Source organism: Nothobranchius furzeri, chromosome 6 (assembly GCF_043380555.1).
Source record: "Nothobranchius furzeri strain GRZ-AD chromosome 6, NfurGRZ-RIMD1, whole genome shotgun sequence".
Classification (NCBI taxonomy): Eukaryota; Metazoa; Chordata; class Actinopteri; order Cyprinodontiformes; family Nothobranchiidae; genus Nothobranchius; species Nothobranchius furzeri.
The window spans coordinates 46,316,404-46,331,036 of record NC_091746.1 but is presented as its reverse complement, the minus strand read 5'-3'; the positions used below and the strand labels follow the sequence as shown (position 1 = coordinate 46,331,036).

The 14,633-nt window shown below is 42.6% G+C and overlaps 1 protein-coding gene across 7 annotated transcripts in view; it reads left to right on the top strand.

Annotated features, from left to right (window-relative positions):
- ank1b (ankyrin 1, erythrocytic b) overlaps window positions 1-14,633 on the top strand; it is a 95,378-nt gene that overhangs the window by 52,969 nt on the left and 27,776 nt on the right. For 6 of the 7 annotated variants that reach the window (XR_011520851.1, XM_054744874.2, XM_070552266.1 and 3 more), the window contains exons 21-29: window positions 7,201-7,293; window positions 7,397-7,469; window positions 7,627-7,647; window positions 8,961-9,084; window positions 10,792-10,855; window positions 12,433-12,545; window positions 12,718-12,942; window positions 13,974-14,128; window positions 14,278-14,489. Coding sequence is in view for 6 of the 7 variants with exons in the window: in XM_054744874.2 (XP_054600849.2) it covers window positions 7,201-7,293; window positions 7,397-7,469; window positions 7,627-7,647; window positions 8,961-9,084; window positions 10,792-10,855; window positions 12,433-12,545; window positions 12,718-12,942; window positions 13,974-14,128; window positions 14,278-14,489 (1,080 nt within the window). In the remaining variant the exon portion in view is untranslated. The remainder of the gene's footprint in view (window positions 1-7,200; window positions 7,294-7,396; window positions 7,470-7,626; window positions 7,648-8,960; window positions 9,085-10,791; window positions 10,856-12,432; window positions 12,546-12,717; window positions 12,943-13,973; window positions 14,129-14,277; window positions 14,490-14,633) is intronic. The other variant, XM_054744873.2, reaches the window with a different exon arrangement.

The following is a 14,633-nucleotide window of genomic DNA, read 5'->3' as shown; positions in this document are numbered from 1 at the left end:
TTGATAACAAATTAAGTTGGAAACCACAAATCAAACATATATATAATAAGGTTGTGAGAAGCATCTACATTATGAATAAAGCTCGGCAGTACTTGGATTATAAATCACTCCATGCCCTTTATTATTCATTGATTTTTCCCTATCTTATATACTGTGTAGAGGTATGGGGTAACACATAAAACATCTATTGTACGCTTGTCAATCATACAGAAAAGAGCCCTGAGAGTCGTTCACAATGTTAGATTAGAGAACACACTAATCTGTTATTTATTTATTCTAAAATACAAAAATTTAAAGATTTACATCAACTATATACAGCGACGTTCATGTTTAAAGTACATAGGAAATTATTACCAAATACATTATTAATGCTATTTATAAAACCAGATATCATATATAATTTCAGATACAAACTTAACTTTATTTCTGTTACGGGTGTAAGAGTTTGGAATAAGCTAAGTGAGGATCTAAAGCAAAGTCCCTCATTGCATAAGTTTAAAGAGAAGTATAAAAAAATTATACTAATTACATGGAGGAGGAGGAAAATTTGTAAGTGTGTTGCATTTGATTGTAATTTTCTATTGTTGGTGAACTGGGAGCTGTGAATATTGGAGGGGGGGTTGAAACATAAAAAAATGTAAATTTTGTTTGTGTGACTGAGGATAAAACATGTCATAAGAAAATGGCAATGACACTCAGTGTGGGGAAAATATATATTTTTTTGTTTTCTTTCTTGAAATTTGATTGGGGGGGATTATATAAGCTACCAGAGCTTCTTTCCCTTCCTATTGAACATGTTCTACATATACATATATGCATATACATATGTATGGGTTTCTTTTTGAATACTTTTTGAATACTGTAAATTATCTATTGATTTACATGTTCAATAAAGAAAGAATTATAAAGAATTCCTGATCTAAAGGGGACTTCCTGAAGGGTAGCTAGACCAGCAAATGGTGTCTCATGTGTTTATGGACCTCCTAACCAAAGCTCAATGCGAAGACATCACCTTCAGTTCCCGTCAGAACTAATCGCTTCTTCAGATTTGCTGGTTCTGATTAACATCACACGTCATCCATTCACCATCTCATCCACTTTAGTTACACCATACATTTAGTTTTAATGTCAGTCTAGTTTAATTTGTTAGTAATAAAATTCTTAACTTTTAAACTTGATTCTCTCTCTTCCGTTGTCTGAGTGAAGACGAAGCAGTTATCTAATCCCTGCAATAAAAAGTTCCAATCTTCTGGTTTAAATAACCTCACAGATCCGTAAGGTGGATTTCATATTTCCTATGGAATCCCATGCCTTATGGCTGATTAAATAACATGTAATCAAATTCATTACAACAAGTATTCTCACCCCTGCCCGGCACCTCTTTGTGGGAGCAACTCCAAAGAAGTACAGTAGAACCAACCCCTCTCGAGGACACTGATTTCAAAGCGAGAGTCATGCGTCGAGGTGAGTCAGACTATATCTAGCCAGAACTTCTCAGCCTCACACACCAACTCTGGCTCTTTCCCCAGCAGAGCGGGGACATTCTACAAGAGCCAGCTTTTGTAGCCGAGGATCAGACCGCCAAGGTTCCTGCCTTTTGGCTACCACCCAACACACTGCATTTAGATTTAATATTTTCAGTATACTTTTACATTTTTGAGAAATGTATATAAAATGGGCAGATGAGGTTATTTGTACAAGAGTAAGATCAATCCATCCATTTTCATCTGCTTATCTGAAGACAGATCACAGGGCCTGAAGCCTAAGCAGAGAGGCCCAGACTTCCCTCTCCCCAGCCACTTGGGCTAGTTCTTCCACAGGAATCCCAAGGCGTTACCTGGCCAGCCAAAAAACATAGTCCCTCCAGAGTGTCCTGGGTCTTCCTTTTGGTCTCCTCTTGATTGAATGCGCCTGGAAAACATCACCAATGAGGCATCCAGTAGACATCCTAAACAGATGCCCAAGCAACCTCAACTGGCTCCACTTGAGATGGAGGAGCAGTGGATCAATTTCAAACCTCTTCTGAATGACAAAGCTTCTCACCCTGTCTCTAAGGGGCAACCCAGACACCCTGCAAAGAAAACTCATTTTGACCACTTGTATATGTGGTCTTGTTCTTTTGGTCACTACCGTATGTATGTAACAAGCTGAGCATAGGAACTTAGATTTGACCAGTAAATCGAGAGCTTCACTGTCCGGCTCAGCTCTCTCTTCACCACGACCGACCGGTACAATGCTCGCATTACTGCAGATGGAGCAACAAGGAAGATGTGCATTTTTTGTTAGTTATTATCAATTTTGAGAGAGAGAGAGAGAGAGAGAGAGAGAGAGAGAGAGAGAGAGAGAGAGAGAGAGAGAGAGAGAGAGAGAGAGAGAGAGAGAGAGAGAGAGAGAGAGAGAGAGAGAGAGAGAGAGAGAGAGAGAGAGAGAGAGAGAGAGAGAGAGAGAGAGAGAGAGAGAGAGAGAGAGAGAGAGAGAGAGAGAGAGAGAGAGAGAGAGAGAGAGAGAGAGAGAGAGAGAGAGAGAGAGAGAGAGAGAGAGAGAGAGAGAGAGAGAGAGAGAGAGAGAGAGAGAGAGAGAGAGAGATTTTTTAATGTTCAAAATAAATATTTCTTTCTTTCTTAATAATCTTACATGAGTAGGTTAAGCAAGATGTGGCTCTGATCCTTTTTCAGATCCTTTTCTGATCCTTAATCTGCACCTGCTTATTCCCTTCTGTGCTGTAGAAACTGTTCCACGCAAAGAGGCTTGAAATAAAAACTCAGTTTTCCAAAATAACATAACCATGGTTTTTCAAAGGGTTCAAATGAAGGCAACTGAACTTCTTAGGTTCTTGAAGACGTTTCGCTTCTCTTTTGAGGAGCTTTGTCAATTCTAACTGGAATGTGGGAGAGTCGAGTTTATAAGCAGTAGCTGTCGTTATTTAACACGCCTAAACTATTCTGGGTACCCCGCCTCTCCATCCCCTGATGAGTTGTTGTGTTGATTAGATGCAGGAAGGTGTGACCTAGACTGAAACTGCTTAGGATTGAGATTCAAAGCTGCATTATAGGTACTGGATAGGTGAAATCTAAGTGTCCAGGAGGCATCCAAACCACCTCAACTGGCTCCTTTCAATCCGGAGGAGCAGCGGTTCTACTCCGAGTCCCTCCCGAATGTTCGAGCTCCTCACCCTATCTCTAAGGCTGAGCCAAGACACCCTACGGAGGAAACTCATTTCGGCCGCTTGTATCTGCGATCTCGCTCTTTCGGTCATTACCCAAAGCTCATGACCATAGGTGAGGATTGGGACGTAAATCGACCGGTAAATTGAGAGCCTGGCTTTCTGGCTAGACTCCCTCTTCACTACAACAGATCGGCTCAGCGTCCTCATCACTGCAGATGCTGAACCAATCCGCCTGTCGATCTCCTGATCCCTCCTACCCTCACTCGTGAACAAGACCCTGAGATACTTAAACTCCTCCACTTGAGGTAGGACCTCTCTCCCGACCCGGAGATGGCAAGCCACCCTTTTCCGGTCGAGAACCATGGTCTCAGATTTGGAGGTGCTGATCCTCATCCCAGCCGCTTCACACTCGGCCGCAAACCTACCCAGCAAGAGCTGAAGGTCAGAGCTGGATGAAGCTAGGAGGACCACATCATCCGCAAAAAGCAGAGACGAGATTCTCCTGCCACCAAAATCGACACACTCCACACCATGGCTGGGCCTAGAAATTCTGTCCGTAAAGGTAATGAACAGAACCGGTGACAAAGGGCAGCCCTGGCAGAGTCCAACCCTCACCGGGAACAGGTCCGACTTACTACCGGCTATGCGGACCAAACTCACGTTCCTCTGGTAAAGGGACTGAATGGCCCTTAACAGAAAGCCACCCACCCGATACTTCTGGAGCGTCCCCCACAGGGTGCCCCTGGGGACATGGTCATAAGCCTTCTCCAAATCCACAAAACACATGTGGATTGGTTGGGCAAACTCCCATGCCCCCTCCATCACCATTGCAAGGGTATAGAGCTGGTCCACAGTTCCACGGCCAGGAGGAAAACCACATTGCTCCTCCTCAATCTGAGATTCAACTATCAATTGGACCCTCCTCTCCAGTACCTTGGAGTAGACATTTCCAGCGAGGCTGAGGAGTGTGATCCCCCTATAGTTGCAATACACTCTCAGGTCACCCTTCTTAAAGATGGGGACCACCACCCCGGTCTGCCACTCCACAGGAACTGTCCCCGATGACCACACAATGTTGCAGAGACGTGTCAACCATGACAGCCCTATTACATCCATAGCCATGAGATACCCAGGACAATCCTCATCTGCCCCTGGGGCTCCGCCGCTGTGTAGTTGTTTGACTACCTCAGCAACGTCTTCCCCCGAGATTGGACAGTCCATTCCCAGGTCTCCCGGCTCTGGTTCCTCCTCGGAATGCGCATAGGTGAGATTGAGGAGCTCCTCAAAGTATTTCTTCCTCCGTCCGACTATAGCCTCAGTTGACGTCAGCAGCTCCCCATCCCCACTGTAAACAGTTTGAGCGAGTTGCTGCCTTCCTCTTCTGAGGCACCGGACAGTTTGCCAGAACCTCTTTGGAGCCGATCGATAGTCTTTCTCCATGGCCTCACCAAACTCCTCCGTTGTTATTATTATTATTATTATTATTATTATTATTATTATCCTCATTTACACTGATCGAGATAACGGCGCAGTGTGCGTGGTTCTGGTGTTAATCAGGTTCAATGTTTCTGTTTGCAACAATCTTCACAAGAAGGTAAAACAGTTAAATGACAGGGTTTAGACTGACCAGATATTTCCGGTATTTGATTGTTTATTTTGACAGAGAAATCACAAGCCTGCAGATGCACTGACATTTTAATCGTTACGCACATCGTGGAGGGAGATGGACACTGAGCTCAGCGCTGCTCACTGTCAGCGCATGCGTAAGTTGGACAACAAGCTGAAGATGTGTATACTGGGGGCTTGGAGCGCATTGCAGAACCAGAACCATCCAGGAAGATTCTGTGTTTTCTAAACCCAGACTCTCAGAGACTTGTCACTTAACAATGTTCCCTGATTATGAATCTTTGCCTGAATAGCGCTTGATCCTGTCTCCAACACTGCGACGCATCCATGAGCCTGTCTGAGGAACAGTCCAGAATCTCATTTCCTCTTCAGCCAGGGCCGGATTATCATTGCAGGGGCCCCTGGGGCACAATGTGCTTACCCCCCGTCTCCTGTCTCCTCTTGTCTTCTGTCTCCTTCCTCCTCTTGTCTCCTGTCTCCTTCCTCCTCTTGTCTTTTGTCTCCTTCCTCCTCTTGTCTCCTGTTTCCTTCCTCCTCTTGTCTCCTGTTTCCTTCCTCCTCTTGTCTCCTGTTTCCTTCCTTGTCTTGACTTCTGGCTCCTTCCTCTTCTTTTTGTTTCCTCTTGTTGGTCTCCTCTCTTGCCTTCAGTAAAGCTGCTTTCTGGCCTTTCTGTTAGTAAATTCATTTACAATGTCATCAAAGTCCAGATTCCTGACAAGCTGAGATTCAACAGCCATCAGTGACAGTGCACTGAGGTGGTGTTGAGTTTGTGTTGTTCTCAACCCATTTTTTATTCTTGCCATTTGTGAAAATCGTTCCCCTTCACAATTTGTAACTGGTAGCAGGCGCGTTGCAAGCTTTTCAAAAGTGTGGGGGGTGTTGTCTGTGCCTAAAATAAGTATGTTATTCATCCTGTTAGTTTAATTTCCATAATAATTGAGCAGGTGCGAATTTTAAACGTGTCACGCATATCTCCGTTTTAAACATGTTTAAACTGTTCAGAATACAAATCCAGGCTCTGTCTTATTAGATTGGTGCGACTAAAGTTTGTACTGAATGAAACTTTACATTTAACCATGTTGAAAAGGTAAGAAAATTATCCGATTAAGTCAATTTTTTCCCTCCTATACAGTCACGGAGTACAGCACAGTGTGCATGGCTCTGGGGTTAATCAAGTTAAATTGTTTCTCTTTGCAACAATCTTCACAGGAAGGCAAAACAGTTAAATGGCAGGCTGGTCCACAGATATTTGCATTTGACTGTTTACTTTGAAGGATAAACTCAAGGATGCTGGTTGTTATGAAAGAATTACCCCGATGCACACTGATACAGATGAGCTGACATTTTAATCGTTACGTACATTGCAGAGGTAACTAAATCAATCAAGAAAAGTTTCCCATCAGAACATCAGAGCTTTATACTGGACACTGTGCTCAGCGCAGCTCGCAGTGCACATGGTGGACAGTGAGCTGAAGATCTGTAGAGGGGTTTGCAGCGCAGCACAGAACCACGGCGCATGCGGTAAGATTTCCTCCCACTTAAGCGGTCTGGAAACCCTGTCTCTCTGAGGGATCTGTCACTTGGAAAATTTCTCTCTGATTATGAAACTTTGGCTAAATAGCGCTTGTTCCCATCTCCAATATGGAGACGCATGATGCATCCAGTCTGTCTGAGGCAGAATAGCCTCTTCAGCTCAGAAAGCAACAACAAATTTAGAATTGGCTACGGATAAAAAATGAATGCAGTAAAATAAAATACATTGTAATTAAATATTCATTAATTAGTTTACAAGCAGAGCCGCATCAGATGGATGAAAGAGCCGCATGCAGCTCCAGAGCCGCCGGTTGTCAACCCCTGAGTTAGGGTATCTGTGCTTTTGGACAGCAAATACTGGTTTATGTGAGTTGTTTCTAGACTTCAATGCTGAGACTTCCATCTTGTTCAATTTGCGCAGTCTAAGAAGGGCAGTTGGTTGTTGTGTGCAAGCAGTCTAAGAAGGGCAGTTGGTTGTTGTGTGCAACTTCCCTGGTGAACTTGATGTTCTTTCAAGCTTGACTCTCCCCTATTCCAGTTAGAATTGACAAAGCTCCTGATGAGATTGACGATGTTCCAGATGAGAAGCAAAACGTCTTCAAGAAACCAAATAAGTCCAGTTTCCTTCATTTGAACCCTTTGGATTACCGTGACCTGGATGACTGAGAACCTTCACCAGCATATAACCTTGTTTTTTTCTTTTTTAGCTGTATTGACTGAACACCTTTAACCTGTTAGGAATTAGGAACAGTTCTACATCAGGAAGAAGCAGGAATAACTACATGGACTTTATTTTTCTTGAATGCAAAAGAAAAAAAAAATCACAAAACAATGATGATAAAAAATAGTAATGGTTTTTCTATTTCTCTGTGTAGAATGGGACATCTCCCTTGGGCATTGCGAAGCGTCTTGGTTATATTTCTGTCATTGATGTGCTAAAGCTGGTTACTGAGGAGTCTGTTTCCATTGTGAGTAAAACATCTTTTACACCAAAGCTTAAGTATTTCACAAAAAAAATCTTCCAAGTTTCCACCATCCCTCTTCCTTTCTTACTGCCTCTCATGGCTTCAGATCACCACAGAGAAACATCGGATGAGCTTTCCTGAGACAGTAGATGAGATTCTGGATGTTTCTGAAGATGAAGGTAGGCAGATTGTTGAGTTTTTGGTAAAGACAAAAACCACATCTTTTTTATTTGATTCACTTCCAGCTCTGACTTCTGCATGGGAGATACACTGATTTATCAGAAGTACAAACCACTGGTGCTTTCTATGTGACACCTTTTATTATTTGTTTCTTAGGTGTTGCCCAGCTGACCCTAGGTAGGATTGTGTCTGTCTCTCTACCTTGTCTGACCCAGTTGCTGGTGAACTTGTCTTCATTACAGTTGCACTTCTTCATTATCTCTGTGTGTCACTAATTGTGTTTCTAATAATTTTTTTTCTCAACTCCAGCCCTGTCTTCTCTTCTGTGTCATCATCTTCATTTCTGAATTCATCAGATATACTTTTAACTTGTCATCAGCTTGTGCTCTCAACTTTTTTTTTACTTGTCTTCAATGCAAATTTGTTCAATAATTTCAATATTTCTGCACAGAAAAAAAGTCTCCTTTCCAATTTAGTGTTGCTGCTCTTCCTTCTACAGTCTAATTGACCCATTAGCTGATTAAACACAAGCTGTGCAGCAGCTGTGACTCTCTCCTGAACACACTAGCTGTTCATGCAGCCATCTCTCTGCTTTAAATAATCACGCAAGCCTCATTTTGCAATCTGTTGTTGATGTTTTATTATTTTATTTCATCCGTTTTTTTTTCCTTGTTTATACTTTGTGTTGGGGTTTCCTGATGTGTACTGATGGATGTTAAATCATCTGTAATCGTTTTTATCTAATATCTTCCTTTCAGTATCATTCGTGGTCAATAATTGAGATACATTTTCTCTCACAGAGACAACCATCACCACATGTGATTCATCTTTTCTAGGCATGCTCACAAATAACAAAACAGAAAAAAACTATCACTGGGTGCCTTGCAATTTAATGTCCATGCGGTGTCCTGAATTAGTTTGTACTCACTGTCTTACTGTCTTTTTTCTTCCACTCCTTTGGTTCCCATTGGCTCTGGATGTTGAATGCTTGGATGAGAATATTTGCGGACAACTTGTGACCATTTTTATTTTTGTGACTTTAATGAATGTGAAAAGGATTAAAAGGATTGAGGAGTTAAAACTGTTTTATTTCATTTATTTTTTGCCTTTAGTGAGTTTTATAGCAAACAAAATAGATCAAATAAATGAATTCCATTGGAATATTTTCTCTCTTCATTTAAGAAGTGTGAAAAACTTGATGCAGTCCTTCCAAGGGGGTTCAGGTGAAGGCAACTGGACGACTTTGGTTTTTGAAACCACTTTCCACCACTTTCAAGAAACCAAGAAATTCCAGTTGCCATCATTTGAACCCATTTGGATTACCATGACCTGGATGACTGAGAACCTATACCAGCATTTTCATGCAATCATCATTTTTTGGGTTGTACTCCCCCCGATTTGATCCTTTCCTCCTTGATTTCTTCATGTTCTTCCTGCCACCTATAATTTTATTTCTTTATACCTTTATAACATTTTAGTTTTTTCCACAGGAGATGAGCTGCTTGGACTGGATGGAGCACGATATTTAAAACTCGATGACTTCAAGGACCAGGACGATGACTTTCTGTCCCCAAAGAAAACCCTCAGAGACTTTGATGGTGGCACGGGCACCACGTAAGTCATGGAATATATCTTGCTTCATTTTTGAGGGTCAGATTGGCACGTTGAACGAGGTGGAGACGGCGGACCATGTGTGGATGAGCTGACCAGGAGGTAAAAATGCAGGCTTCGGATAAAGTAAAAGTGGTTTTAATGGCAGGATGGGATGAACAGGACAAAACAACGATGACTACTAACAACAACAGTGATCTGACAAAGGACAGGAGCAAAACAGGTGGTATAAATACAGGAGGCTAATCAGGGAAACATGGGCAGGTTAACAAGGGACAGGTGAGAACAATACGGACTAATCAGGGCAGGAGAGAAACACAGTAAGGAGGGCAGGGGCAGAATGTGACAGTAGCCCCCCCCCCCCCCCCCCCTTAAGGGCGGATACCAGACACCCACAAGGCTATACAAGAGACCGGGAACGCTCGACTAGACTGGGGACAGGACTGGAAACGTGGAGACGAGACTTGGACTGGAGCGTGGAGACGAGACTTGGACTAGCTGAATTTCCTACCTCCTCGACAGACCATTAGCATGGATAGGCTGGTGTTAGCATCGGAGAGGCTAGCCATAAGCGTGCCTAGAAGAAGAAGAAGAAAAAGAAAATATCATTCTATAGTGCCTCTCAAGATACACGAGGCGCTTCACAAAAACAAACAAATGTAACAATATAAAAAAAACACTTAGAAAATGTTTAAACATATATTTAAAATGAGCAAAAATAGGCAATTGTGTTTTAAAAAATGTTAAGAAAGAGAGAGAGTGAACAGGAAAGAGGGAATGCATGCTAATGGCTAGCCTCTCCGAAGCTAACGCCAGCCTATCCATGCTAAAGGTCCGTCAAGGGGGTAGGAAATCCAGCAAGTGGCCAGCCTAGGCACGCTAATGGCTAGCCTCTCCAATGCTAACACCAGCCCATCCAGGCTAACGCTAGCCTATCCATGCTAATAGACAGCAGAGGGAGTGTGTGAACCAGTCAATGACCAGCCAAGGGCTGCTAGTCCCTAGCATATCTAGTAGTAACGCTGGTAAACGTGTTATTTCTCAGTAAGCAGCGCCTGCCTCTCAGTTACCTGCGCCAGCTTATCATTAATCAGGTCGGTAGTTTGCTTCAGAATTTATATAGCCCCCTGCTGCTGGGCAGTAGTCTTAATTTTGGCCCCTATACCACGCCATACATTTTGGCACAAAAACTTATAATTGGAGCCTTTGGAAACCTAAAAAACAGCATCAGAATGGGAATGGTAAATGGCCTGTATTTGATATAGTGCCTTCTAGAGTCCTGGAACCCCTCAAGGCACTTTATAACACAATCAGTCATTCACCCAATCACACACGCATTCACACCCTGGTGGCAATGAGCATCACAAACAGCTCACACCCATTGTCAAGGAGGTCTAAAGATTTGGTTCAGCAGACAGAGGTAATTTGCGTTAAATCACCACCAACTGTTCTGTGTTCTATAGTATTTTAGAAGCAGCCAAGTTTTCTGACCAGCAGCTGAAACTTGGCCTAATGTAGGTCACAAAGAAGAAATCCCAATCACACCACTACATTTACAAAATAATGACCAATACATAATTAAAGTGTTTAAATGGAAGTCCAGTGGTCTGGGTGGGTTCAAATCTTAAGAGGTTAATGTATTAATGAACTGCAGTGACTTTGTACAAACACATGAGTTGACTCAGATTATGCTCATCCTCTCCACCACAGGCCATATTCTCCAGCTATTCCTAGAATTCCCTGTGTGTCACCAGAGACGGTACAGCTGGATCAGGTATACCTCACTCTTAGTTATGCAACTATAGGTTGAATAAAATTGTGTATTTGTTTCTGTTATATCCTTTCATCTTTGTGCAATTCAAAAGTATTTATCACTGTATTTCCTTCCTTTGAACTTATCTACATCTCAACCTTTTCAGTCCTGTTTTTTATTGCCTCTAGGTGCATCACTGACTCTTAGTGATGCAGGCATGGACGTAGTTTTTGGGGGAGACGGGGGGGGGGGGGGGGGGGGGGGTCCCCACCTTTTCCTAAGTCCATTCTGTGTAATATATTAGTTGTTTTTTTCACTGCCACCTGTGTACTTGACTGTTCTGCATTCTCAACATTTCATAAAAGAGCTTCTAGGCTGTAGTTTTTATACAAGAAATGTGTGACCTAAGACTAGGGATGCAACAATACCACTTTTTACCAAACCGATACGATACCGATACTTGGATCTGAGTACTCGTCGATACCGATTACCAATTCCGATACTTCTACCATACAAAATAGGCAATGATTTGGAATACAGATTTTATTTTATTTTCTGCACAGGAAAAGACTGTGAGGTAGACAAAAAGTAAAATATATGAATGGAAATGCTCACAAAATTTAAATATTAGGTGAACAGAAATGACAAGTTACAGTGAAGCCATTTTCAAGCAACTGCATTGGTTCCTGGTATCGGTTAACTTTTACCGATACCAATACTGGTATTGGCATCATATCAGTGCCGATACCGATACCGATACTGGTATCGGTGCATCCCTACCTTAGACCCAGCTCTCATCCTGGATTCTGTTTTACGTTCCCTTGTTCACTCTTCCTTCTTCCATCTCAGGAACATTGCTAAGCTGAGTCCCATTCTGTCCTGCTCTGACCACTGTAACTCTCTTTTCACGTGTCTGAGCAGAACCTCCCTGAACCGTCTACAGGTGTTTCAGAATGCCTGTGCTCGGCTTCTGACCAAGTCCTCTAAACACACCCACATCACCCCGCCTCTCCTCCAGCTTCATTGGCTGCCAGTCAACTTCAGGGTTCATTTCAAGATCCTGGTTCTGATCTATAGGGCCTTATATGGACAAGCACCACCATACATTGGTGATCTTCTCAGTCCCTACACCCCCAGCAGGTCCCTGAGGTCCAGCGACCAAGCTGGTTGTGCAGCACCAGGCTAAAGACCAAAGGTGACAGATCATTTGCTGCTGTGGCCCCCAGACTCTGGAACTCTCTCCCCCTGAGCCTGAGATCAGTGGACTCAGTGGTCTCCTTTAAAAAGCAGCTGAAAAGTCACTTGTTCAAGCTGGCTTTTGCGTGACCTTCATCTCACTCTCCTTATTCTGCTCTTTCTATAAATTCCACCTTTCCTAGGATCCACCAATTCCCCTCTTTTTTAATCATTTTCTCTCTTCCTTTCCTCACATTTTTATCACAATTTAAAAAAAATCATATTTTAGATTTACTTTTTTAATCTTTTTTTTTGTGTGAAGGTGAAGCTCCTCGCAATTATTATCTTGTGAGGCACAACATAAAATAGTTTTCTTCTTTCTTTATGTCACTAGCTTTTATTTTTTCTCTCTCTGACCTCAGCACACCCCCATCCCTCTGCCTAAAGAGTACGATGAAGACTCGCTCATCCCCAGCAGTCCAGCTACTGAGACATCGGACAACGTCAGCCCAGTGGCCAGCCCCATCCACACAGGGTAAGGAAATCAGACATTGTGCTGATTTGTCACTGATCTTAAAATATTTATCTTTAAAATATATAAAAGCTGAGAGTGGAGATGAGCAGGAGTCTAGTGTTAACTGCAGAAGTCACGTATTTCAGAAGCATTGAAATTATTTGATAACTTAAAATATTTATCTTACCCTCAGGTTCTTGGTGAGCTTCATGGTGGATGCACGAGGAGGCTCCATGCGGGGAAGTAGGCACCATGGCCTGCGGGTGATCATCCCTCCTCGGACCTGCGCTGCACCAACGCGGATCACCTGTCGTCTTGTGAAACCTCAGAAGCTGACCACGCCTCCTCCACTGGTGGAGGGGGAGGGACTGGCGAGCCGCATCATCTCCCTGGGGCCTTCCAGTATGCAGTTCCTTGGGTGAGTGACCATCGTATTTATTTAGTTCAATTCAATTTCAATTCAATTCAAGTTTATTTATATAGCGCCAAATCACGACAAGAGTCGTCTCAAGGCACTTCACATAATAAAAATTCCAATTCAGGTCAGTTCATTAAGCCAATCAGAAATAATGTTTCCTATATAAGGAACCCAGCAAATTGCATCAAGTCACTGACTAGTGTCAGTGACTATACAGCAATACTCATACCAAGCAAGCATAAAGCGACAGTGGAGAGGAAAACTCCCTTTTAACAGGAAGAAACCTCCAGAGAATCCTGGCTCAGTATAAGCAGCCATCCTCCACGACTCACTGGGGATCGAGAAGACAGGGCAGACACACACACACACACACACACACACACACACACACACACACACACACACACACACACACACACACACACACACACACACACACGGACAAGTAATGTGTCTACAGTTATATTATGATGTCTTAGTAAATATTCTATTTGGTGAAAGATAAACTTTATTGTATTTATCCTAGTGGATCTCTAATTAAATGGATAAACTAGTATTAGCACATCAAAAGTCAAGGAAACCAAACAGTTATTATCAGGAGAGAGAGAATGTTTAAGTAGTTAGCAGCAGTGTGCTAGTCGATGGCCCCCTCCATGAGGCCCTACAGCTCAGCAGAACGTCATTGTCGCTAAACACAATTTAGTGTTACATACAAACATATGCATCCATCTGAGCATTTCTCTGTTTAGGCACCTTATCTCTTCTATTTAAACAAAAATCTCAAAAACATTCTTGATTTTTGGATTTATACATACAGTAATGTCTAACATTCAAGGTGGCTTTCATTTGACTTGAGATGATGTTAGTGTGTGATAGATGTAAATAAATCCCAAGAAAGTTGTATGTTTTACTAGTATTTTGAATGATTCATAAAATGCTTCTTTCAAAAGCAAAAATTTTATTACAAACCTCATTTATGCATCTGTTCATTTAAAGTTGATAATAAACATGAGATGCCTTTTTCTCAACAGCCCTGTAATAGTAGAAATTCCTCACTTTTCCTCACTGGCTCGGGGGGATCGAGAGCTTGTGATCCTCCGTAGTGAAAACGGCTCGGTCTGGAAGGAGCATCGCAATCGCTATGGCGACGAAGTGCTGGAAACTATCCTAAATGGCATGGATGAAGGTCAGTGTGACCTTAACCAAAGTCACAAGACCCAAAAAAATTCAAAGCTGAACAGAATTAAACAAACTTTGAAAGTCTTCTCCAGATTTGTACAGTTACAAACTCCACCCCTTTTTATGTCTTATCTGTTTTTATTTATGTCATTTTAGAGCTGGAGAGTCAAGAGGAGCTGGAGAAGAAGAGAATCCGTCGAATCATCTCCACCGACTTCCCCCTCTACTTTGCTGTGGTCTCTCGCATTCAGCAGGAAAGTGATCTTATTGGTCCAGAAGGTGGCCGGCTGAGCAGCAAACTGGTGCCACGCGTGGAGGCCATTTTCCCCGAGACGGCCGTTACCAAGAGAGTGAGGCTGGGACTGCAGGTAATACCAAGATGTAGGAAATGGCATTTAAAACCGATATGAAGACATCTAGTTTCTCATACTTGTACACACATACACACACACACACACACATACATACCTACCTGTGTGTGTGTGCGTGTGTGTGTGTGTGTATATATATAT